At 40.6% G+C, this 27,296-nt stretch overlaps 1 protein-coding gene across 1 annotated transcript; it reads left to right on the top strand.

Annotated features, from left to right (window-relative positions):
• The first annotated feature begins 638 nt into the window (after positions 1 to 638).
• On the top strand, positions 639 to 26,527 carry LOC139721282 (uncharacterized). The gene is made up of 8 exons (XM_071632604.1): positions 639 to 755; positions 1,454 to 1,505; positions 17,538 to 17,797; positions 20,335 to 20,433; positions 21,155 to 23,156; positions 23,467 to 24,972; positions 25,291 to 25,509; positions 26,428 to 26,527. The coding sequence occupies exons 1-8, from the start codon at positions 639 to 641 to the stop codon at positions 26,472 to 26,474; spliced, it is 4,302 nt and encodes a 1,433-aa protein (XP_071488705.1). The 3' UTR covers positions 26,475 to 26,527.
• Positions 26,528 to 27,296: the final 769 nt, after the last annotated feature.

Below are 27,296 nucleotides of genomic sequence, written 5' to 3' on the forward strand. Positions count from 1 at the left end.
AATGTCAAATTAGTAATTCTGAACTGATGTTTCTACAGAATGTCAAGCACATATGAACAGGACCGCTATGCAACCACGTAGCCGATATATCTCCTCAAGGACTTTTTAGTGGTTCGTGCTTTTGTATAGAAAAGATCAGAATATCTTAGTTTCGCAAACATTTTCGCATTTTTAAGTTTTTGATATCTCAAGTGTCTTCTCTTCCTGTCGTAATTTTCAGATTTTTTGTTGCTTCCTCACGACTTTGTTAAAAAAAAGGTTACATAATTCTCCTTGTCTACATACTACTACATAGACGTTATACATTCCCATCTTGGGTTAGTGAGAGTTTATAACTCTCATTACTACATGAAGTACGTTAATCCTGCACTTTCTTGAAATCATAGCCATTGTGGACTGTTATTGAATGTTCCTAGAAAAAATAATATCACGCAAAAATGAGGATTTCGTTTCTAGTAGTCTTGTGGTTGCTGTTGTTGTTGTTGATATCTCTTGTTAGAGGATTAACGTATTTTCCGATCTATGTTTCTATATTCCTTGCAGACTAAAAGCATGGTGATATCATCTCCACACATCACGTGTGTAGATACCCCATAGGCTCACATTCAGCTGTTCGTTCCAGGGTTCTACACGTTACCATGGCGACGGCTTCCGGCGTTGCGGGCATCAGCTGCAGCAGGAACACACTCACTATCCTCATGTTGCTATGTTACGCGCATTCGGCGTCAGCGTCCCGAAGTAAAGACGTTCTGAAGGTGAGAAGAGTTTTTGCAATGATCTGTGTCTGTCTCTCCCCCCCCCCCCTCTCTCTCCCTCTCTCTCTCTCTTGATATATTTGCTTATCTCTGCCTATCTGTCCCCATTTAATTCTCTCTTTCTATATTTCTCCTTTATTTTTTTCTTTCTCTCTTTCTTTTTATCCTTCTACCTATCTTTCTATTGTCTCTCTCTCTTTCCAGCGGCTTTCTTTTCTCAAGGGGAGACTGATGCTTGGGTAGCATTATCTGCTGTAGCAGTGATGGTTTTTCTGAATGGCGCCGGTGAATAAATTGTCACATTGTCCATTCTTTTTTATTCTTTTTTTATCTAAAGTTTTGGGTGAATTCATATTTCCATGTAAGCTAGATGTTATTTGAAATCTGTAACTGAATTAGAAACTATACCGTCAATATTAAGGGGTGATGGTAAATGAAATAAATGGAATTGACTGAAGAAAATTAATATTTACCACTAATAGCTATCAAGTGATGAATATCATCAAAGAAGTAGACAGTTTTAACGTGTTGTTTTGGGTAAGCACCAATCGCCACAGACACACACGAAAAACAACTAACTATCAGGTCTGAAAAGAGTTGTTCTGCACTCACGAAAAGATGATGTTCTTGCGGTCTGCAGTGTTCAAGGTGGTCATTATCCAACCTTTGTTGTTGATGTTATTGTTTATTTTTCACAGACTTTGGGTAACTCAACAGTGATATCGTCTGAGGAACCCACGCAGCCTACAGGTGAGCAAAACTCAATCATAAAACCAAAACCAAGTACCTGTAAAGAAATACGAATGTTTTGGAGGGAAAAATACTCTTACAGCGTCAGCTATTATAAGGATCCAATTTTGTTTGCATGTAACCAAAATCAATGTACATCAATGTACTCACGAGCGCACGGAAGGAAGTCTCATTTGTTAATTATTGCAATAAACTTTGGCCATGACTTTGCGTTATAACCGATTTTTTTTTTTATTGTAGTAATCGGTTGTCCATGTACTGAAGCACTCCTCTATCTTCTTACATTTGATGTTATCTCTATACTCTAGGTATACGGCACTGTAGTTGTTTTTTTTTTTTTTGGTTTTTTATTCAGTTGTAATTTATAGTTCCAGATATCTCGACGAGATCAGCGATCGTGTATTGTAATCTCTAAAATTTCAATAACTATTTGTCCATGATAATTTTTAAAAGATCCTAAAAAAATTCCCCTCAATACCATTTAATTAATGTCGTAGAGCGCTGCTGTATACTAAGGTGAAATAAAGATCAAACTTTGCAAATGGTCACCCTTTTTTGTCGCAAAAATCCTGAGAAAACACATTTTGCTTTGAAGGCTTTCAAGAAAGGAAAAACACAAATCTTCGTATATAGAGAATTTGGTGAATGACATTATAGTGATGGATTGCACAGATTTAACCCAAAGATGTGGGCCAGGGGGATCGAAGAACAGTCCTAGTTTAAACTTGTTTGTGAATCAGTCAGATGTTATTGCGCGTGATAGTTTTATTGACTCCTGGATATTGGCACCATATCCAATGCTTAGCAATGCTATAGGTAGGGTCTATAGATCAATCAAATTGTAGATGTATTTATCTGGCTCCTCAAACCACGTCCTACAACGACAACAAGGTGACGAGCTGTGATCATTGATGGCAGTGCAGAGGGAGCGCATCGAATTAGTGCCGAGCTGTAAAAAGCACAGAAGATGTGGCAAGAACTTGAAACTATCCAATTTACTAATCATAAATTGTATCGACATGTTTTGATAATGTCCCTTTAGGACTTAGTAACGAGATATGAAATTCTCCGATACTCGATGCTAAATCCATATCAATTCCTTGGATCCATGTTTGTTGTCATTGTTTCGGATGAGCCTCGTGCAAGCCTTTTTGTTGTCCGAAACAATTTTTGCTACGTAATTATGCATAAATTTTGCATTGGTTTTCTATGATATTCCTTATCTAACGCTATAGTGTATAGTATGTTTAAGTTTAAGTTCAAGTGTAAATTTATTTTCGTTTTTCCACAGTAACATAATATACATCTCACTTTTGCTAGTGACGGAATGTTATCTCAACAGCGAAAGACACGAGATGCTCAGCAACACAGGGAGATATGAGCTTCATATCTAGCCATGGTTCATGCTACCTTCTGGCAGCAGTTGAGACCTTCTCTCTCTCTCTCTCTCTCTCTCTCTCTCTCTGAGTTTCTTATTGATAAACCGAACTGTATCAAACAGGTGTTTTGAAGAAGCTTTTTTTGCAACGTCATGTTCCCTTGGCAACCCTTGCATGCAAGCAAAACCTCAATATACATTTCACATACACTATTAATTGCCATGTACGTGTTCTACATAATCTAAACAATCTGGAGTCCAATGACGGAGGGATGTAATCAACAACAACATGAAATATACGAACCATTGTTGCTGTAAGGAAAATTGAGGAAGGAAAAAGAAAATTCACAAAATTCAAAAGCTTTAGGCCTGGCGGTCATGCTTTATACGCTCAGCGGTAAACGCAATTTTTAGGGCTACGATCGTCTGTAGCGACGGGACATACTTCCTCTCGATCAGCATGTAGGCCAAGCTCGGCCACTCTCTAACATTTTCGACATCGCTGAGAATTATTGCGTGTTATTCTTGCACAAAGACAAGAAGGAGAAAGTGGGGAGGGGAGAACGAGGGAGGGATAAAGGGAGAAATAGGAACATGACTAGCGATTAGTGTGAGACAAAACATATTTAGAAACGTTAAATCTAATTATGCCACGCCATTTCTAATTGCAGTCAATTGTCTATTTCCCCTTTCAATACCCTGAATTTTAATATTATTTTGAGAGGGAAACAAAATGAAAAGTAATGCAAAAGCATATTCTCATTTTGACGTTATGCTTAAACTGCGCACGATGACATATGACTTCGAAGAAATTTGATCTGATGTTACAAAAATCTTATTCGAAAACAAAGCAGAAATCGAATATGTAAATATAGTGAAGTTTCAGTGTCAGCTCGTTTGTGGGTAATCTGGATGAGAGTGATCTAGATCTGATCGATCTTTTTGTGTGTGTGTATACGAGGGTAATATGCAGCACGACAAGAACTTTTGACTTGTATGGCAACCATATTGTGCACAGATTCGTCCAACCTGCGATTATTTCGCGCAGCAGCGAATACCATTATACATTCCTTCTTCAAAACTACTTTCTAAATACTGCAAATCAGACCTCACGTTTGATAAGACTTGGTTTGAAAGAGAGAACATTCGCTACAAATATTCATGCTGAATATTGTTTACAGTTTGGGCAGTATCTTTTGATAAAAATCATAATCAATATTTGTACCTATTATGAATTTGCTTTATTTTCCCTGACTGCACCCCCTCATCGTCATGAATTCGTCGTCGACGCTTTTATTGTCAAAAATCGATGAAAGGGCAATAATAGTTCAACAGGCTGACCAACACAACTTGGTCGTTTGTTTGTATGATCTCTAACCTAAATTATTTGCAGTTTATCAAAGCCTGTCCCTAACTTAGCCAAACGTCATCCATCAACCACTGGCACGTACCACAAAAAGATAATCTCGGGCGATTTTGTACGTCGTTGTGTGCTGACCATTGAATTTGTGGCCCTTCAGACACTGGTTCATACAACTACACACCAACCGTTACCCCCCCCCCCCCCAACAAAACAAAACAAAAAAGTGGCAAAAGAAAGCAGGAAAGAATGAAAAAAGGAACGCCTTGAAATAAACAACGGAACGGGGAAAAAGTAATCTGCACAATGTAGGGCAATAACTTGAATTATATTATCGATTTAAGCCCTTCGAAAAAGGGCTATCATGCGTGACGCATGTTTGAAAGGACTAGTTAAGTCGGCAAACAACGGTTGACTCGAATGACAAGACAGCTAGGCTTTGATGAGATGACAGACCATTATCCCAGAAAATAGATTTGTTGTTTGTTGGCTTTGAATCCTCCTTTCCACAAAAGGGTGGACGAAGATTCACTCCGCTTCATACCCATCAAAATTTGGGAGACGAGAGACCCGCTGTTGAAATCAGCGAATAGATATATCCGAATCGTGAATTCGATGGACTTGTTGAGTTTTCCATTCCGAGGTTGTCTTGTTTTACAACCTGCGTATTTTAGGGTTCGATCCTTGGAAAGGTTACTGTTTGAAATCCTCACGAAGGTCACTAAATAATTCCATTAGCGAAAAAAATACATGAATACAAAACATAAGATTTTGGTTTTTATTTATTTTGATTCAGGTATCCATCCGTTCAAGCGTCGTTAAGACTCAATTCAAACTTATCATCAAAATCATTCGTCAGTCTGTCAGTCATTCAAACTAAAGCCAAAATCATTGTATTGAAACCAATCCAGTTCTTTATTCAGGTGTGAGTTTCTTCAGTTTGTCTCCCTCTACAAATTAAATTTGTTAAGATCGCAACTGCTGATCTGTAAATTAACAAACATGTCGGAAAAAAACCAGTGGGACTCAAACCTGTCATCTACTGCTTTCCGGGCAGCGACACTACCACCAGGCTGTCCCTGGTTGCCGGCAGTGACACGGTTCGAGTCCCACTGGTTCCTTTTTTCCGACATGTTTGTTAATTTACAGATCAGCAGTTGCGATCTTAACAAATTCAATTTGTAGAGGGAGACAAACTGAAGAAACTCACACCTGAGCCTTCACCCCTCTGAATGATATCCTTCTTTCAGTTCTTTATTCTTCCGTTCTCAAAATTTTACTCTTCTCTAGAGGGCGATTTTTATCATTAGTCATTAACTTCGTTGCATGATTATTTCAAAGCAATCATAATATTATAGTACATTTAGCAACAAGAACACTGACAATATGATAAGAAAATAATGTTGGTAATACCACTACTGCTACTATACAACCACTTCTGGTATACTATGACTACTTTTTATAATCAACGACAAAAAAAAAAAAAATCAATAATAAATGTGATAACATGATACGACGATACACTCGGTGATCTATAGATCATAATGGACCGCCTAAATCATGTCCCGATGGGGGTGACGGGGCTTGCGAATCACAGAAAACGTTGTTGATTAATTCTGCAACACTAGCAGGCATTCATTATTGTGAACAGGCCAATGTAAAAACCTAACAAAACGTCACAATAATCTCTCAAGCATTCAATATTTCTAAACGCAGTTTCAAGTCCTCTTTCTCCTCAGAATGAACTTAAAACTATCAACTTTTAAAATGATCACTTGCGTTAAACAACGTGCATCCAAATAGCCTACCTATAGCGGAAAAGGGCAAGCTATGACAAGCCACGCAAAACAATACTAAACAAAAGCAACAAAGCTCGCGTCGGGGACTTGTGAATTCGACACATTTCAGCAATCATATTATGCTTTCTCCGCGATTCTCAACTATCGTCACATAAAGTTATTCAGAACGCTTGATATACAGATGTGGAACGAATAAGATTGATATTAACATTCCAGCTCACGTTTCGCGTAAACTCGTCAACTTCTAAAAGTAGAAGAAACATTTTTCTTTGGAATAGCCGGTCCATGCGTATTATGATAATCGTAGAATTGCATTTACCACTACACGTTTTGTGCCCTGCAGACGTTATACTTGTCAAATTGTAGCGATATGTAATCGAAGAGATCAACAAGGTTTTGATTGATTTGATATACGAGCAAAATTGGCATCAACTGCGTTGGTAGTGACGTTAACTTGACATGCTCCATGCGTTACAAGTTTTCAAACGATAAACCTAAAAACATAATTCCGTCAAAATAAGTAATCTGTACGATGTCGCAAACAACTGTTTTGACTGTTGTCAGAATAGTTACATTGACTGGCGTACCACCCTAGTGGATTTCTTTTTTTAAATGAATCAAATAAGCCCCTGGTTGGTATGCAATTTTGATATTTTTATGGACTTTGAGTCCCCTATTTCGGTACAAATTTTAGACAGTTTTTTTTTCCAGGGATAGGATGGAAGAAGAGGAGGAGAGGATAAAGACAAGATGTGTGACGTCATGCGCGAAAAGATGCGCGATCATCATCCTTGAATATCATTACTATACCTAGGGAGAATGTGAACTTAAGCATCAACATGTAGTAGAACGGAAAATGAAATGCAAGGAATGTGATAGTTGGAAATTATCTGCTATTTCATTTAGACCAGATCCTACATATCAGTTCACGTCAGGTTTTTTTTTTCTGCATTCCATTGTCGATGCAGTGATACAAAATCTAACAAAATGTAGGCATAATATTTACAAAGCTAATATATCTTGATATGGTTAATATGTAATACATACGCTAAAAAGTCCAATGTAAAAATAAAAGAAATGTTGAAAAAAAAAACACTTATATACAAAGGTATACACTTTTAAAATAAAGTTTTTAGAAAATAATTGGAGTGCAGGGGAAAATCTTTAGAAGCAAAGCTTGACTGGTATATATGGTGGTCTTACGTGACGTTGCAGTTTATGAGCTTAACTGTTATATATGATATCGGCAGAAGAAAATATTTCTGAAACTGGAAATATGACGCTGCCCTGTGAAAGTAGAAGGAAAACTACAACTGAATGCTTTTCCCTGATATAAGAGGTTCCTTGTTGAAAAAAAAAGAGTGTCCTCCGTTCGGGTCACTAAAATCTTCGAGTATAACATTTTGGTGGCCAACCCCCTCCCCCCCCCCAAAAAAAAAAAATTTAAAAAATTAAAAAAAATAAAAAATAATAAAATTAATAGATAAATAAATAAATAAGAAATAAAAAATATAAATCAATAAAGTGATGATGATGGTGATCCACAGCATTTGTATGGCGCCATGTATCTGTTGTAGAAACATTCAAAAGCGCAGAAATCAAAGGAAATGTGATAATTTATTTTGCGTATTAGATGCCCAATCGGGCCGCCAAATACACCTTCTTCTTCTTTTTCTTTTTCTTTTTTTTAAATTCAGAAGCCCGACATCAAGTTTTAGTGGCCCCGGGCCACCGCTAATGTGGAACCCAACATACACCATAATATAATGGCTATACAACGATCAAACGGGCCGACCATTCAAAAGTATGATATCAATAGTTTGAGGTCTTATTATTCTTCCTATTGAATTATACATCAACTCCAGAATTTCTTATCAACGGTTACATCTCCTTCGGTTATAAATCGGCACCTGTAACAATTGTACATGTTTGTAATAGCCCTCACCGCACTTGTAGCGAAAGGACAGAGGTATATATATATATCGACGGTTTTTTTTTTAGTTTGTCTTGTACAGTGATAGGTCATATACGATATGGCAGAGCCGAGTCCCATAAGAAATGTTAATTTGTCCTCTATTGTTCGTGCCACAGTCGAATGCGTGAACTTGTAGATCTGGGTCAGACGCGCATATTACTTGGCTCGGGCAGACAAACTGTTTTCACCTGAGAAATCGAACAAAGAGGCCAGGAAAATGAAAGAAGAAGGATAAAGGAGAGCGAGAGAGGGAGAAAAGGAATTATGGAGAGAAAGCATGATATTATTTTCAGTTCCTCGTGTAGAGAAATGAAGAGGTAATGTTTTGGTGTAAATGTACCGCACATGATCTTGAAATCATTATGATGGTTATGTAATGATAAGAGTACTGATCATACTGTACCTTGTATTTCTCATACTCATAACTTCAAATATTGATAATAATGAACGTAAACATACACTACATGGAAAAAAAAAATACGGAGAGTACGTGTCACTCAAGAAAAAATACTTAAAAAGGATTTTGCTATAGTTTTTTTGTGAAATATAACCTCATTATTAAAATCGTGAAGTAATTGGGCGAAAACACGTGAAAACCTGTTTGTTTTCACTCCAAACAAATACGTGGCACGGGACCAAGTGTAGATGATACATCTACCGCCGGCACTAGTAGTATGAATTATTAGAAGAGTAACAAATAACGCTTTTTATTCCCCGCCAAGAATAACGGGTTTTGAAAATTTTGAGCCGTCAGGAGAGGTGAGCTAATTTCAACCTCACACATACACACATAAAAAAGTTTTGAATGTTATAACCCATTAAAAACATGTGGCCATTTCGTGCACATTATGGTGCAGTGAACTTTGGTAAAAGTTTTTTCTTTCTTTCTTTTCTTTTCACGAGAAAAGAACTGGGCCGCCACGACATTGCTATTGATGAGAAAGAATAACGAAAACAATCTCCGCAGCGTCCAACAATGAGTTTCTAACTTAGCTCACTTTCCGACGGACAAAGCCTACAAATTATACAGAAGAGAAAGTCACAATGCGCACCAAAATAGAAAGAGTTTTCTGGGTTGCCCTGTCTGCTCACCTTAAAAACCCCCTTTCCTGCATCCCACGGCGGTTATACGTTGCCCTTTTGTTCTCTGCTTGTAAAATGTTGTAATGGATTTTGCGGGTTTTTTTTTAATCATATTTCACTGCCCCGTCAACAATCACTCGATGAATATTACACGCCATCTTACCGCCATTTCCGTGAAAAGATTCATCGGCGGAAAATGACCGCGCATATGGAGTATCAATCGATTACGCGACACGTTGCTTGGGTATAGTTTTTCTGGCAGAAACGATCAAAATATCAGTCGCTCTTGAAGAGCTGTTGAAAAGAAAATGCTTGTCAGCGGGCCCCCGAATGAGCGATGTTGATTTATGTGGCATTGCATTGACAGGTGATTACCAAATTTCAGGCTCAGGGGGAAATGCGAAACAGTTTCTCCTGGATAGCTATTGTGTTGAGACGAACATCTGCGTTGAAAAGATGATAGTAATCCTCTTGACAGTGTGGATTGAATACCTGTAATCAGTCAATCCGATGTTGCTGCCTCTCATCTATACCGGACTTCAGTCTGGTGTTGCTCCGATGACAATAAGGCGCCTTATGAACATTTTCTGTTATGTCATTCTTCAACTGCACTCTCTTTCTGTCCCCTTCTTATCTTCATCTCTATCCCCCCTCCCTGTCTCTCTCTCCTCATCACTAATGGTTATTGACGCGATTTAAGTTGGAATGAACTTAGTACAATCTTTCACTCCTGTGTTTCTCATTCAGACATTACATCAATACACACGCAAGGTAGTGTATTCTCATATATTCATTTCTATATCAATATCAATATCAATTTCAATCTGTTTTCAAGAAAATGTCATACAAAAATACACAATTTACAAAAGTACGAATTTGGCAAGACCTTCACGTGAAGTACAACTGTCTCGATATAAAAGATAAACATAATGGTCTGTTTACAGTAGTATTAGAGTATAATCTTACATAGTAGAGAAATATGCGCGCGTTTATACATCGACATCAATGATGATAACATGATGACAATAGAAATGGGAGTGAAAATATCTTTTCGCTTTTGTCTTTTGTTTTTTGTAGTGAAATATCCAAATGAAGCAAATATAAGTTTAAAGGGAAATGTCATTATCTTAAGGATGATCTTTATATCCATGCGTGTACCATACATGCACATGATGGTGGATTCTTCTCACGGCCTACGGTACAGCCGAGGCATCTACACTATTAAAATACCGATTCTCTGATTTTCGACATCAACCACGTAGATGTGTACCAAATCCCATTAAACTACTAAACTGCGTCGCTCTCATCATGGGTCGGTCAACGAAAAGTGGACGATGGAAAAGCTCTTTTCAAAAGCCGATCTTCCCATGATGACTGCTGCGTTTGGTTTGATATTAAGCGTTCCAAGGTTTGCCATGCCGCATCGCCCCAATTCCCACGGTGTACACTAACTCTCCATAGCACTCAGTCCGGCTTTAGCTGTCAACGCCCCAAGACCACGGTGAATCGCCTCGATGATTAGCAAGCTTATGGGGTTGTCTAAAAAAGCTCATGATGTCCAAACGTGGATTCGAGGTTGCGCACAATCAGCGAACAACTTTGAGGATTACGGAGGGCTCAACGGGCCAAAATCCCGACCAGATGCAGAACGCGTAAAGTGTTTCTTAAGTGGCGCTTAACTCCACGCCAAGACCCCCAAGTATTTAAACTACAGCCTCTGCCGGTGTCAAGATAGAAATGTCAAGTTTAACCCGGCAGCATCTGTCCACTCGCATGAAAGACAATATTTTGGCATCAAGGTCTTGCGTTACTCCTCCCTGGAGTTTGTAATGCCTGACGTTTTTCCGGCTATAAATGGAATACAGCGGTAATCCTCAGCATGCCACTTTGATAAACGCCGGAATGCAGAGTTGTTCAGCTCATGAATAAGACAAAAAGAGGATCAACGAGAAGAAAAAATCCATTAAAATCAAGTTAGGTACACTGGGTAGGAAGATCTGAAAGGCGCAATGATAACGTGACTCTGAAGTACCTATAGTAGTCAGTTCAGAAGGCCGTAAGTATATAGCCTTGTTGACTGCGCGCGCATTTTTGTTTTGTGGTTTTATTTACTAGGAGCCGGTACTTGTTGATCAAGCATCTGATAAAATGATCTTTCCTACAACAAACTAATGACAAGGATGAATACATGGGTCTTACCCATTTTATAACACGCACAATTTGGTGCACACAAACTTCGCCATCTTGTGTCATTTGAATTTTATTGACTGTTTGATGGTTGAGGATGAACAAAATGTTAATAATTTGCCAAGAACTGCATGTCCCTTCTCTCGAAATTCATTTTTTTTTTTAAGATATAAACCCATACTGGGACCTTTAAAGTTCAAAGACATTTTCGTTCCTTGCCGTACCTGTAATCTCTATGCCGTCACTGACCTCCCAGTAGACACACAATATTTTGCGCGTTGTTTGCCTTAAAGGACAAGTTCACCTTCATAGACATGTGGGTTGAGTGAATGCAGCAATATTAGTAGAGCACATCATTGAGAGTTTGAGGAAAATCGGACAATCCGTTCCAAATTTATGAATTTTTTAAGTTTCTGCTCACTCAAGGCTGGATGAGAAGACTGCTATAGCTTGTGATGTCACATGAGTGCAACGATATAAAGAAAGAATAAAGAAAATTCAACATATTCTCAGTTTTCTCGCATAACGAAAGAACACTTGACTTCTCTCTTTCAGAAGGCAGGGGGAATAATATTACCCTTAACATATGTCAGTAACAGTCGAAGAAATGTGCACTTAATTCAAAAGGTAAAGTTTTGTGAAATTCTCTTTTTATTTTCTTTATATGGTTGTACGCATATGACATCATACACTATAGTAGTCTGCTCATCCAGCAGTGACTACGCAGATACTTTAAAAATTCATAACTTTTTCCGATTTTCCCCCAACTTTCACTGATGTGTTCTACTAATATTGCTGCATTCACTCAATCCACATGTCTATGAAGGTGAACTTGTCCTTTAACTGGCAAGGGATTTGCCTTGTTCATTGGGAATTCCAGTCGAGAAGTCTGATGTCTTCATTCACACTTTAGATATTGTTACATTTTCTACTCACTTACCAAAAGTCCGGTCAATGCACGTGATACTGATTGGGACAAGGAAAAAAAATCTATACCTCTTAGTGGGTCAGTTACATTTTACTTGTCTGTCAGTTTGGAACCTTGAATGTGAGAAAATAAGCGGTGGAATTAGCAGTAACATTCTCCTCTCGGCAAACTGGTCATATCGCGTGACGCTTAAGTACCCTCGAACAACTTGCATCGTCTTACCGATCCCCTTTCCCCCAGTCCATACATTAGGCACTTAATGGTTCCGTTTTGAGCTTCCTGGTTACTCTCTTGAAATCTATTCCACGTCTTGTTGGCGAAGGTATTCTGAGTGTTGACCACGTTTGCCAACAAACTCACCCTGCTGCCCCCGGTTCTGTTTCGACTGAGAGTCAGGGAGAGCTAGTTATGTTCCCCTTTTAGATCTCGTGGTTTATAAGTTGAAAAAAAAAACCCAAAGTTTTCAGAATGGCTATACACAGACGGCAATTTAAGCACATTTACCTTGCAGTTTACTAAGAATGCTTCTCAACTGATTTATTGAATTATATGTCTGTTTTATTACCAAAGACACATTGCTGAAGTTCTCTACTCTCGTAGGTAGACGAATGCTGCTCTAACTTTATTGAGATGAAGAACGCAAGTTCTATTACCGAAGAGAAATATATTGCACACTCAGCTAATTAAAGTTTACTCTTTTTTTGCTCATACATCACTGAAAGTATACTCTATTTTAATCGCAGTAAGTACAGTACTACTCTACTTTAATAGCAGTAAGTACATTATTACTCTAACATAATTGTGTCTCTCAAGAGAGAGGGAGAGAAAAAAAGAGACAGAAGGAGAGAGAGACGGGGGAGGGGCAGAGAGGGAAAGGGAAGTGGGAGAATTCTGTTGTCGGTCGGTGCGCGGGAACTGAAACACTGTATCTACGGAAAGCCACTCTGAAGACGAGATAATTCCTCGCCTTTTCGACCTTTTCGGGTCCGAAACTTTCCGAGGATTTCCGAGATTTCGTTCTCTCGGACCCGATGACGACGAGATATCGGAACTCGCCTTTTCGCTTTCTCGTCTTCTCGGTAGCACTAGAAATCTTCCGTACTGCATATATACGCGCCATTGACGAACAAGCGGAATGACGGATACAAAATGGAAATCACGTGCTATCCATCAGCGCTGCCCCATCCGCTGTTACCAACCCCGTCCCCTTCTTCCGGTCAACGTGTTTTTGCCAACGAGTGCTTCGAAGCTAGCAATTCCCATTCACCCGCCGCTAACTTCCTTAATTACTCCGTTCATCACGTATCCACATGTTTGTTCTGAAGATACCTCGTAATTATTTCCCTCCTTTAGATGATCTTACTTTCTACATTCAGTGGACGTATGCAGGTCATGCACGTACACGTATGGAGCGTGTGTTTCAAGAGCACACACAAGAAGCCTATGGCGCAGAAGATATCGGAATGAATAATTTCAACTGAAAAACTTTGATTAGGTAATTGCTACTCTATACTCGACCAAAAATGGTCAAATCACCGTCAAAATGCAGTTTTGTTCTAGGTGCTTGTTTATTGCAATTGGGTAAAGTGGTTTTGTTTTGCATTTGAAATAACTAATCGGAGCGTGCCACATGAGACATGTTTTGCTCCCTCGTAGACAAGAGATGGAGGGAAGAGAGACGAGAAACGAGGAAAAGAGAAGATAAGCAACTTTACTTTACTGACAGACAGACAGACAGACAGACAGACAGAAAATACCTAGTCAGAGTCACACCAATAGACAATAACAGAAGCTAGAGACAGACATACAGACTTGACGTATACACAAACAAACAAGGGGTCACCTCTGACTGACTTATTGATTTGCAGACGTTTCATCAGCCAGCTCTGTCAAAATATGACAGGCAATGACAGGTACGTCTTCTTCTCTGACATCCACAATAACCGTTGATAACACCCACTCTCAGTTAGAGAAACAGAGAAGTTTGTAAAATATCAGTTTAGAAGAACCGCTTACAAAGCTTATAAGGGTTGTGACAATCGCAATTATTGTTTACAAGACCTGAATAGAGTTGAGGTACCGCAGAAGATAAATAAAAGAAGAAAAGAGATTATAGAAGGGGTCAAGTTGGGTTAATTTTCAATACAGCAATACGTAATTGCCATGTCCATTTGAATTGAATTGAATTTGAATGCTTTCTCGGGCATTGATAGTGGGTTCCGTGAAAGCATACTTAATGAAAGAAAAGACAAATCCTTCCTCTAATGCGAACATGTTGTGATGTACCATGTCATAAAATGTCATTCGGTCAGTTTTTGATATGATAACAAACTGTACACATAAAAACCAAGGAAGTAAGGAGAGTGCATCTTTTGTTATTCGACATTGTCTACAAGTGCTTTGTTTCTGTTTTTGGAACGTTTGATAGTTCGGTAATTACTGGCCTTGTACCTTCGTGTATCCTTTACTCTCCCTATTAACTTCAACCACAAAAATTAACATTGATATATTCCACTATCTCAATGTGTCCCTCTTTCCTCGGCTCTTTCTCTTCAATCTTTCCCTTATCATCCGTTTGTCAATCTACATCCTCAAAATTGTATTCATTACACACAAACCCGGTCAGTATATAGGGGTAATCTCAGCTGAAAGCGTAGCAAATCAATGCTGCTATTAATTATTCAATCTAATGTTCTGTTCCCCGTTGTGTGATACCTCTCACTTGTTTGTTGACCTGTTGGAGTTCACACGCAAGCGGACAGCTAAAAAAAAAAAAACCTTTGTGTTGCGTGTCTAGTTCTTTGAACATCTTCTGAAGTGTTGTTCACATTGATTCGACACAAAATGACGACTTGTCACTTTAAATCTGCGCTATCTAAACTCATCTGCTCAGACATAATCAGTGACAATTGATTTCGACTGCAGCTTCTTATCGTTCTTGTCGACGCGATCGATCAATCCGATCCACTCTGTGTGTGTGATGACATGAGATGTACCACGCAGTTGCCCTGGCAACACAGTCATACTATATGTGATGTCATCATCAGGAATACTATACGTAACAGCAAACAGCATCTTATAAAAATGCTTTTCTGTTCCTCATCTTGCATTACATATGATAGGAGAATTGCAATGCTCGCACTTCTCCTGCCACACCCCTTCTGTAATGATGATGAACGATGATGATAATGATGATGATGATGATGATGATAATAATAATAATGATAATAATAACAATGATAATAATAATAATAATAATAATAATAATAATAATAATAATAATAATAATAATAATAATAATGTATGTAAATCAACGACGTGTCCCTTCAAATCGTTGTAAATAGTCTGACTTACCTCTGGTGAGTAGTATAGTGAGACCTTTCAGAACCGGAATTTCGAGACCGCTTGTAATATAGATAATACTGTATAAATTTTAGCTGCTGAATGTCATTCTTATGCCACGTTGTTCCACATCCCAATACTCATCACTATACGATGTGGGGGGGGGGGGGCGTTTGCACGTTTTCGGCTCACTGACTTTTCTTTCTTTTCAAAGAGGAAGAAGATAACGAACATTCAAGAAACATTTTGCTTTATGTTTGCTACATTTCAGCAAAGATTCATGAAGACTCAATAATTATCAAGAAAGAAGAAATTTGAAACAGGATTTTCTTTAATCTAGTGGATTTCATAGCATTATTTTATGTCATTTCATTCATTGCTTCCGTGAAACTTTTTTTTTTCCTATCCAAAAGTTGCCACGTCTTGCCATTTAGAAATATTCATCACTACTCTTGAGTGCGTACTGCAATTAAGTTGTTGACTAACTCCCTTTCAACACTTTTATTAAAGATATTTTACCGTTTTTAGACACACGAGGTTTTATATATAGAAAAAGAAAGAACACATTGTATGTCGTTACTTTTTTTTTCCTTTGAAATAATTATATATAATCATCGGCAAAGATTTTCAAAAAGAAAAGGAGACCCAATGATAAGGATGATAGAGAGAGTTTGGTGGTTAACTTGCTTCAGAACAGCATGACTGTGTTAGGTGGAGTTAACCCTCGGGCACCAGGAGACAGGGAATCGGAGATGAAATAACAGCAGAGGAGACGGGAATGTTCTCGGAGGAAATAAACAAATTATACATCTCACGGAGAAAGAGAGAAATCTAAGAAAGCAGAGAATCAGAATATGATACATGGATAGAAAGTGAGAAAGCGTTAGAGAGAGAGAGGGGGGGGGGAGGTGGAGAATGAGACAGGAATAGTGAGGCGGAAGGTGCATCCTTCTACTCGCGCAACAACACGCAAACTCGCACCACAATCGAGAGTTCATCTGTTTGGCGAATTTTCTCGAGGGAGATAAAAATTCCCGGGTAAACTTGGCTCCCCTTTAAGACAAACTCTGTGACCGTTATCGAGGGACCGACGGATGTTATAATTTTCGGCAGGCGTCCATCTTTCTGAGCACTACACAGGCTAGCTTCTGCACTTCACGACACCTTACCTCAACATCATTTTTTGTTTGATGTTCCTCGTTTTTTTCTCTGTGTACTTTAAAGACATTTTCAGTACCTCAACTCTGTTTCAATTACGACAATGACTTTCTTCACAAGAGTGAATTCTGCTCCATATACCGAATGTGTATACTGATGACATGTGAAAACTGATTTTTTTTTAAAACTTCCTCAAAAGTGATGATTTTGCTGGAAAGTAAAACCTGTTAGAATACGTAGGCCTATAATTTTTACACAATTTCTGTTCGATTTTACTGTCAGTGACACTCAACTTTGATGCCCTTTTAATTCCTTTCACTGTCATTTATTTCAAATCATTTTATAGTCCATTTTGTCTCAACTAATATCCGTTTATAAAATTTTAATCTCAAATTGTTATTTGTTTAAAAACAAATCATGATCCTTTGAACGTTTACCAACACAATTTCAAAAGCATGACAATGAAACCTGCAGCCGGTATATCTTTGGTAGTTTTTGGCAGACGTGATGTGATCTCAGTCCAAGGGTGGCAGTTTCAGCACCACAGGGGGCCAGGTTGCTCAGTAATGACCTTGACCTCGTGGTGGATTCAGAAAGGTGAATTCAGCACAGAAAGCTGCGCTGTTCGAAGGTTCCTCGCCTGAGTTTAGAGGTGGCAATACAGGAAAAAAAAAGAACTCACTAAAGATACAGTGAAGTTACGATACAGGGAATTATTCCTTTCAGTGTTTGGATGTCACGCATTAGAAAAGGAATGAACTCAATATCAAAACGTCCATTGTTACTTTGCTAAACTAATCATCTCATCAATCACCTATGCAGACTTGGAGTATACGCCTACTTCTGCCTACATCGATAGCACTGAGCGCCCTCATCGTTCATCGTCAGACAAGCCGTCGAAACTCGCAGGTCGGCAGGGCGGTCGCAGATGGCCCTTCGGGACTCCAGCCGGGACGCGTACGGAACCCTGCGTGGACGGGACGAACTGCCGAGCGAAAAATCGTCTGAATACCCCAGGAAGATCTCCGGGATCCATCGGGTTAATCGCCGCCAACGTTCACAATCGAATCAGACTCGGGCAGGTGAGATATCAATAACTAAATCACTGACTAAGATAGCTCAATCACTGATTCCATCAAGCAATCTATCATTCAAGAAAGAAAGCAACAACAAGAAAACAAGATATCTAGCAATCCTTCTGTTAAGTAATGCGAAAGTCGATCAAACAATAAATCAATCGATTCGTCAGTGAATAAAACTAACTACAAGCACGGAAATAACGATAGCTTAGTAATGTTAGTTACGATGGTTGATTCTGAATTAGACAACGGTAGATTGTTCATAACATTTTTTACATCGAGACAAATTGTATTTGGAAGTATTTTGTCTAAGGAACCATTTTTACAGTCAATGGCAATGCTCTTGCCACTACATGATATTTTCAGGCCTGTAAGAATATCACATCTTGTAGTCTTTATTATGATATGAAAGTTGATCGGCTATCGGGCGCTATCTTTAGCAGAATAAGTGATCAGTAAACAAAACAAAAACATCAAAATAAAAATCGTGGAATTAAACCAATCTGGCGAGGAAAGCGTTTCAATCATTCGCAGAGTATGTCTCCACCATCTTTTATCTGTGTCATGCTCGTCTGTGATGCGAATGGTGAAAATTAATACCAAGCTGTGTCTAAATTCGAAACTGATAGTTTACGTGTGCTGTCAAAAGGTGAGACCATTCGTGCGTGTGCTTGTGGCGCACACATTAACGGATATGTGCGAAATAGCTCCCATCTGCGGTGGAAAAAAAAAAGCAATGCTCGTTTCTGCATTTAAGCACTATCACAGCGCCACACCTGACGGCAACCTTCAACTGTTCGAGCTTCCCTCCCCCACCCAATACCTTGAATTAAGTAATTGGGTTCTGCCGAGGTCAAGATAGGAGGGAGTGGGCGCACTCGCGGGAATAGCCGGGATGAATGATTCTATTCCGTTGATAAACAAGAAGCCCAGGTTCACAACAACAAAAAGAGAAAAAAAAATCGTCGAGGAAGCAAAATATGAAAGATGAACCGCGATAAACTTTGCCGTGGGTCTGAGTATAGTAAACTTCAGCAGCTGCTCGGAACGTACAGTATTTGAATGTATCATTACCCAGATCGAGACGGGGGCCTGATTATCTGCGACGCGCGAGGTATTGGGGTGTGAAATGACGAAAGTGAACTGAGATCGGTTGGTACTGCAGTGCGCACCTGCTTGCTACAAGTTTCAATTTGTCTTTGCACACAGGTCTATATAGGCATTACAGCTTTCCACACGATATTTCATCTTAGTTTACGATAAGCATCAGTCATACGAAGTCTTGTCGCACACGCATTAGATTCAGTCTGTGCCAGTTTGATTTTCTCACCTCCCCCTCCCCCCAAAAGATGAACACCTGTGAAATTCAATCAAAAATAAGATATGAAGTTTTCTCTTCTGTGTAACGTGTTTAGAACTATCGAATACCTTAAACCGAATTATGGTTTATTGACTGGAAAGAGTGAAATGCTATAGTAAAATAAAAGAAAAGAAAAAAGTAGCTGATGGTGATGATGATACGTTGTCATTGTGTATGAGTTACGTTGTTATAATTATGACATTTTGCCGGTAATTCTCTCTCAAAAAGAAACTAACAAACAAAAAACAAACAAAAAATGAAAATGAGATGATACCTGTATATTCACACACAACAATATGATGGTTTTATATTCATCTCTAGAAAGATATACATTATCTGAAGTAAGCAAAGATTTAAAGCATTGTGTGTGTGGGCGTGTGTGTGTGTGTGTGTGTGTGTGTGTGTGTGTGCATGTGTGGGGGAGCAAAGAGATACGCTGTATCTCTTTGGGGGATCAATAAAACACATAAGTGGTAATCACACCAAATGCATTACGTCCACTTCACCCTCTTATGGACAGGACCATATTTCAAAACCTCTTTCCGATGAGACTTTTGCCCGTCGGATTTTGAATACAAGCTACGAAGTGGAGTAATAATTTTCATATTTCCTAATTTCCTCGAATAAGCTTGGAGGCGAGTTGATAAACGCTTACAGTTTTATTCCTTTTCGGCCGCATTGGAGTAATTTGTATCACAGAGTTTTTAAAACAGCAAACTATTAAAGCAAATTTTTAAATGAAATAGGCAGGTCCAAGATGAGGGGCGTTGCAGTGAGTGAATTAACACATATCTAATTTGTCCTTTTTACACTACATTGGGACAATTTACAGGGTACATGGACAGCGCATATTCGCTGAAATGCAAAGACCGATTAATTGAATGGAATACATCTATTTCAATAAGGCTTATGTATATAGATTTTTTTTTCGTTTATACAAACACAAAATTTGAATATTCCCTTTTTAGCTCGAACAGGCTTGGAGGTAAGTAAAGAAGTGCGTTATTATTATTTTTTTTTTGGTTCTTTTAGGCCGAATCAGAGTGATTTACAGGATGTATGAACCACAAGTTGTTAAAATTTCACTGAAATATATATTCAGCATTTTGTCGGTGTCTCATTAGATTCGACTGACCACGGTTCTCTCCTGTCTGTCTCTCCCATCCCCCTTCCCCGGCAGTCACGGCAAGATGACACGGAAGAAGACACGAGCAGGGTGCCCTATACGTACGGTGGTCCTTGCAGTAGTAATCCTTGTAACCATGGAGGCACCTGTATGGTAAGTCGGTATAGGGTTATGACTCAGCTTTCCCATCCGCAGACGAATCAAGGACATGGGAAAGGTTCAAACAGTGAATCCTGGAATAAATGAAATGTCACTGTGACGAGCCACAGCACCATAAAGACGTATGGCTTTATGCATATGACATCGATCATCGGCTCATAAAAGTCGTTTGGTATATGATCACCTGCAAGGTTTGTACTCTTATCGAAGTTGTATTATGATGAATTAGAGAAAAATAATTCACGTGGTAGATATCATACGTTAACATGTTTTAGTAATCTTCAAATCTTCTTAGCTCTTTCTTTTTATAGTTAAAATCCATTGAACATGGAAACCCTACTTCGGAACTTTTCACTCAACTGTCAGTCAGGTTTAAACACTTCATTTATGTAAGAAATGTGAAGTTGCAACACTTTACTTTGTTGTGGTGAAAGTAATGAGCAGTCAGATCAATTTTTTTTCCTTTTGTTCGCTGTCTATCAATGCCAAGCAGTTTACTGAATAAACTGTTGGCACCCCCTCTCGTCAGTATTCTCTTATTTGGGGAGGCACACGGTGAGTACGGCACTATTTGCCACCTTGTGGCTGTAGTTCCTTCAATACGAGAATGATAATACCAGCAATTGTGAGACAATCATTGCATTTGGTATTTGCTTATTCGTTCTTTGCTGTTTTCAACTCTTTTCGTTTTATTTATCTATTCGTTTTTTACCAGAACCTGCCGAGGGGCTTCAGCTGTATGTGCGCGGATGGTTGGACGGGCCACACGTGCTCGGACAGAGTCAGCAACTGCGAGAGCGACCCATGTAGACATGGTGGCACGTGTGTCTCAACCAACTACGGCTACCGGTGCCTCTGCAGGACAGGCTACAGCGGCATAAACTGCGAGCGTGGCCACCGGTGGTGTGACAGCGAGCCCTGCCTGCACAGTGCTATGTGCATCGACGGTCTCAACGGTTACACCTGTATTTGCCCCATAGGATATCGCGGCACAAGGTGCCAGATCAACGTGGACGAATGCGCCGTCCAGCCGCCGCGCTGTCACAACGGGGGAAGCTGCGTGGACCTTGTGGCGGACTACGCATGTGTCTGCTCCAACGGCTTCTTCGGGAAATCCTGTGAACACGACTACGACGACTGCAAGAGCGGACCGTGTCGCAACGACGGCAGGTGTGTGGACAAACCGGGAAGGTACGAATGTGTCTGCACCCAGGGGTACACAGGTAGGAACTGTGAGAGGTTTGATGTCTACCCGTGCAGGAGCAACCCGTGTCAAAACGGCGGAAAGTGCGTCGATCACGGGTTCAATAATTTCACCTGCAAGTGTAAGAAAGGATTCGAGGGAGACAACTGTGAAGTTGAGACCAATGAGTGCGCGAAGGGACCCAAGAGACAGAGATGCAAAAACGGCGGTACGTGCATTGACCTCATCGGGGAGTTTGACTGTGTCTGCCCACCAGGGTATTCCGGAAAGAGATGTCAGAAGAAGCTGAAGCCATGTCAGTCTGCACCCTGTCAGTTCGGCACGTGCCAAGAGAACTTGGTGGAGGACGAGTACTACTGCGATTGTTTTCCAGGTTTCACAGGTCGAAACTGTGAAAGCAGGCTTGACCATTGTTCAAGTCGTCCATGTCTGAACAATGCGAGATGCCTCAACACTTTGGAGGGTTTCTTTTGCGCCTGCCCGCTTGGTTTCACAGGGAGTCACTGTGAAAGTATCATGAACTTCTGCTTGCCAGACCCATGTCAGAATGGCGCGATATGTTTGAACACCGGTCTGGACTTTGTCTGCCATTGTCCGAAGGGATTTTCTGGGAGGACATGTGACGTGGAAGTGCAGGAGTGTCGGTCGTTACCTTGCAAAAATGGAGGAGAGTGTGTGGACTTGGTTGGTGCTTACACCTGCAACTGCGTGGTTGGATTTACGGGCTTGCAGTGTGAAGTAGCAATAGACGAATGCGAAACTAACCCTTGTTTGAATGATGGTGTTTGCATTGATGGGCTAGGGACTTTCTACTGCGCATGCCCTGCCGGATACCATGGAATAATTTGCGAACACAATATTGACGAATGTTGGGGAAGCCCTTGCGAAAATAATGGAATCTGTACGGACTTGGTTGATGACTTCGAATGCGCGTGCTCACCCGGCTTCATGGGAAAGACGTGCCATTTAGAAATCAACGAATGCATTTCAGATCCGTGTCAGCACGACTCCCTCTGTGTTGACTTCACATCCTACTATGAGTGTCATTGCCAGCCCGGATACGTGGGCCAAAACTGTGAGGTTGACGTTGACGAATGCGAGGAACAGCCATGTTTGAACGGCGCCACTTGCGTCGACATGGTGAACAGCTACCGGTGTTTCTGCAGGGACGGATTTACCGGGGAGAACTGTGCGAGCGAGATCAATGAGTGTCTCGGTGTCACGTGTCAGAATGGTGGTACGTGCGTGGATGAGTTGAATGCGTTCTCCTGCAGGTGCCTTCCAGGATTTGTCGGCGTAGTGTGTGGCAGTCAGACGGACGAGTGCGAGGGAAACCCGTGCCTACATGATGGTGTCTGCATAGACCTCATCAACAGCTATCAGTGCGTCTGCATGGCGGGTTACACCGGAACCAACTGCGAGGTCAATATCGACGAATGTAAGGGAAACCCGTGCAGTAACAACGGCACGTGTCTGGATGGCATCAACGACTACAACTGTTCCTGTAAACCAGGTTGGTATGACAAATTAATAGGGTGGCAAGTCTATAGTTGTCGTCTTGCAGAAGAATAATATGTCATATACATTCATTACTTTGGTGTAGATCATTAGCAGGATCATGTCTTCTCGATTTTTTGTGTTATTAATGTGGCATAGTCCCAAGTTCGAATCCCATCAACTGTCTTTCTCAACTCAGGAGAATAAAAGTGTGCTAGTACCTGGCAACACTAAAGAGGCTACCCTGGATAAGGAAGATTATGTATGATATTAATATCATTAATACTGGATTTTTCGTTCATTTTCTTCATATCTACTTGCTCTAGGTTTTACTGGAGAACACTGTGAATCTGACATCAACGAGTGCGCCAGCTTTCCTTGTCAAGATGGAGGAACCTGTCATGATATCGTCGATGGCTTCCGATGTCAGTGTCCACCTGGTAGGGAGGGCGCCCTCTGCGAACAGACTGTAAATATATGTCTCTCGGATCCATGTCGTCACGACGGAGTGTGTCAGAGCGCCGGCAACGGTATCAACTTCATGTGCCGATGCTCTGTGGGCTATGGAGGATCTCTGTGCGAGTTAGACATCAATGAATGCCTCAGCGATCCTTGTTTGCATGGTGGGAAGTGTGTAGACGCTGTGGGAATGTACCACTGCGTGTGTCCGCCGGGACGCGCTGGAGCAAACTGTGAGATCGATCTTGACGAGTGCGCCGCTAAACCTTGTCATCATCCTATGGCGGTTTGCCAGGATCTCGTCAACGACTACCTCTGCATTTGTCCACGTGGTTTTGAGGGGCGCCACTGCGACTTGGAGATTAACGAGTGTCAGTCAAATCCATGCTCCAACAACGGTACATGCCTGGATCAAACCGATTCTTACCGATGTCTGTGTGCATCAGGCTTTACGGGAAGTGACTGTGATACGGACATCTATGAGTGTATCAGTTCGCCGTGTCAGAACGGTGCGTCGTGTGTGGATCTTGTAGATGGGTTCCGTTGTGAATGCCAATTGGGCTTCGAAGGCCATCTCTGCGAACACAATGTTGACGAATGCAAGAGTTCACCATGCATACACGGACAATGCGTGGATGGGGTCGGCGAGTTTACGTGCCAGTGTCACCTTGGATTCATGGGCGCCATGTGCCAGCACGACGTTGACGAGTGTATGTCTGATCCCTGCCGCAATGGCGGGGAATGTGTGGATGCCATTGCCGGTTACCAGTGCCAGTGCCAGCCTGGCTTTCAGGGCGACCAGTGCAACGTAAACACTAATGAGTGTGCTAGCTCACCTTGTGGAGAGGGTGGTACATGCCTCGATCTCACTAATTCATACATATGCATGTGTCCTCCAATGCGCACGGGCAAAGACTGTGAAGTATGGATCGACGCGTGCGCGAGCAACCCTTGCAGATCTGGCTCAAAGTGCCTGTCCTTTGATGGTAACTTCTTCTGTGAATGTCCGAGTGGGTTCACTGGGCGAACCTGCGAGCATAACATAGACGAGTGTGCTTCCAATCCGTGTTATTACGGGGACTGCATTGATGGCGCGGACTCGTACAGGTGTCAGTGTGGTCTGGGCTTCACGGGATCCCTATGCGAACTGAACATTAATGACTGCGCCAACAGCCCCTGCCTGAACGGCGGTACGTGCGTGGACCAAGTCATGGGGTACGTCTGTGTCTGTCCCCTGGGTTACACGGGACCGGGCTGCAGGGATCCCAAACACCCGTGTATCTCGGATCCCTGTCAGCATGGAGGGACCTGTATCGCTACGGATGTTGCAGAAGAAGAAAACTTCTATTGTCATTGCCCCATTGGATGGACAGGTACATTATGATCTTTTTTTCCTAGTAAATAATTTACCTTTTACGAAAATCTAATTTCCCATTTTCAAAGTGACTACTATGATAAAAAAGCGGCCAAGAATAATCAATATAAAAGTTACGAAGCACGGTTTCCCGTTCAGTAATGAGTATACAAATATAAGTCACGTCAAAGAATGTTGATACTTCGATTACCCCGAAATTGTTCTGCAATACAAGAGACGATGCCAAATTTATGACTGTTAATGATATATGAGGAATTAACAACCAGCACTGCCAAGACTTCTTTGCAATTATGATAGTATAATGCCTTTTTTTCAGGTAAATTCTGTGAGGAAGAGGCGGATTTCTGCGCGTCGAGCCCCTGTATGAATTGCGGGCGGTGCATCAACCACGTGGATGGTTTCGCTTGCCACTGCAGCGATGGCTACACCGGGCGGTCGTGTGAGACGACGATAGATCACTGCGAGAGCGGCCCGTGCCTCAACGGCGCCACCTGCCTCAGAGAGTTGGGCGGATTTGCTTGCGTCTGTCGGCAAGGTATGTAAACTACAGCAGTGTACTCCTGAAAAGTGTAATGACTCCTATTTCCGCCAATATTTTTTTTTTTCATAATCCTGTTAGTCTCGGTGAACTTTGTTTTTCTTATGAAACCTTATTCTCTGTTACCAAAGAAAGTTAAATGTATATGTTCTTTTCGGAAAAATGAAATAAAATTTGAAGTGAATTGAATTGAATTGATGGCTCGATACAAACAGATATCCAGTATTGCTTTAATAAAGCAACAACAAATCCGGCTGTTTACTGTCCATTTTCACTCCTCACCTGACCTTCTTGCTATGCTTTATTGTAATTTTATTTCTCAATCGCGAAAATTTGATAATCCTAAATTCTTTGCAAGAATTTTGCACCCTGTTTGATTTGTACTGGTGATTTCTTATATTGCCGGTAATAGGTAAAACTGACAGTGCCTACAAAGACATACTTCAAGGTAATTTTAGCGAACTGAAATGTTTGCAGATTATATAGGCCTACCTTTGATGAGTATCATATTACATACTATCTTCAACAGCATAATCATTTAAAAATGTGCAAAGTGAAGAGATATGTTTTATATTTGAAGAGTTATGATATTTCATTAAAGGGAAGGTATAATATAGTTTGAGGTGAGAATTCAGCTTTTAACTTTTTGCCAAACAAAGTGAAACAAAGTGATCCTAATAAAAGGTTGGTCCCACCTTTTATCAGGATGACTTCGTTTTTGATATCTCAGCCAGTTCAAAACCGATTTTCATCAAATAAACTTTGAATTGCTCTTAGAATTATATGCTCTTTCATATTTCAAGGGAGGTTCTAATTATCTTAAAAAGTAATCATCAAAAAATGTTGGAAACTTCAAGTCCCATCTCAACCCAAACTGTACCATCCCTATAAAATAATTTTTTCTTGTTCCAAAAGGATTTCACGGAAGATGGTGTCACCTGACTTCACAGCCGCTCAGCTAGCGTTGACGCCACGTGACGGTTGTTTAAGTTCAGGAGCAGATCTGAGAGACGGGCGGTTTTGAAAACCGTTGGAAGATTACAGTCCACTGCTCAGGATGTCATGGTGCGACTTACTGCATTTTTGCCCAAGCCGGGAAGCACGTCGTGGCCAAGATCTCGATCAGCATGGCACTCTTGCACGGCTTTGAGGCACGTTCCATCGCCCGCCTTGGACATGGAGTGCAATATGGTTTTATGTGGCGTTGGATGGAAGTTTTAACGTCGGGAGACTGGCGGTCGTGTAACAGTTAAATGCGAGTCAGCAGTGTTGGAATTCTCTCTGAGATAATCTGTGAAGGTTTATAGAAAAGATACTCTCTCTTTGCGAGAGTAATTCACGCCTGTTAACATACATATATATGACTTTGTCCTAAGATCTGATAGATTTAGTCATGCACATATTTTAATGCACACTCACTGATGAAGCTTCGATTCAGACGTTGTAAATTGTACTTTAAAACTTCTTCGCGATTATTCATGACAATCGCATATCAACGTAAAGATCAATAACACGAATTGGTGTTGTTGTGTATTATACTCAAAACTAGCGAGGCAGGAACGATGCTTACGCCATCTACGACAAATGTTAGCACAGTCAGAGAGTTATTCGTCCAACAGTCAAAGGTATATCAATAGCATTTTTTCTCGGAAGGTAGAAAGTCATTATATTGCGAAGTCGAGGTAGGGCTTACATGTTGCGATTTTTTAACCGATACCAAACGGGTGTTTTCAGAGCGGGTAAATAGCATTAAGAACTGGACAATGGGCAATAAAACATCTACA

The sequence above is a fragment of the Diadema antillarum genome, unplaced genomic scaffold (assembly GCF_040938485.1).
Source record: "Diadema antillarum isolate AM-2024a unplaced genomic scaffold, OU_Dant_1.0 scf00000141, whole genome shotgun sequence".
NCBI classification, from domain to species: Eukaryota; Metazoa; Echinodermata; class Echinoidea; order Diadematoida; family Diadematidae; genus Diadema; species Diadema antillarum.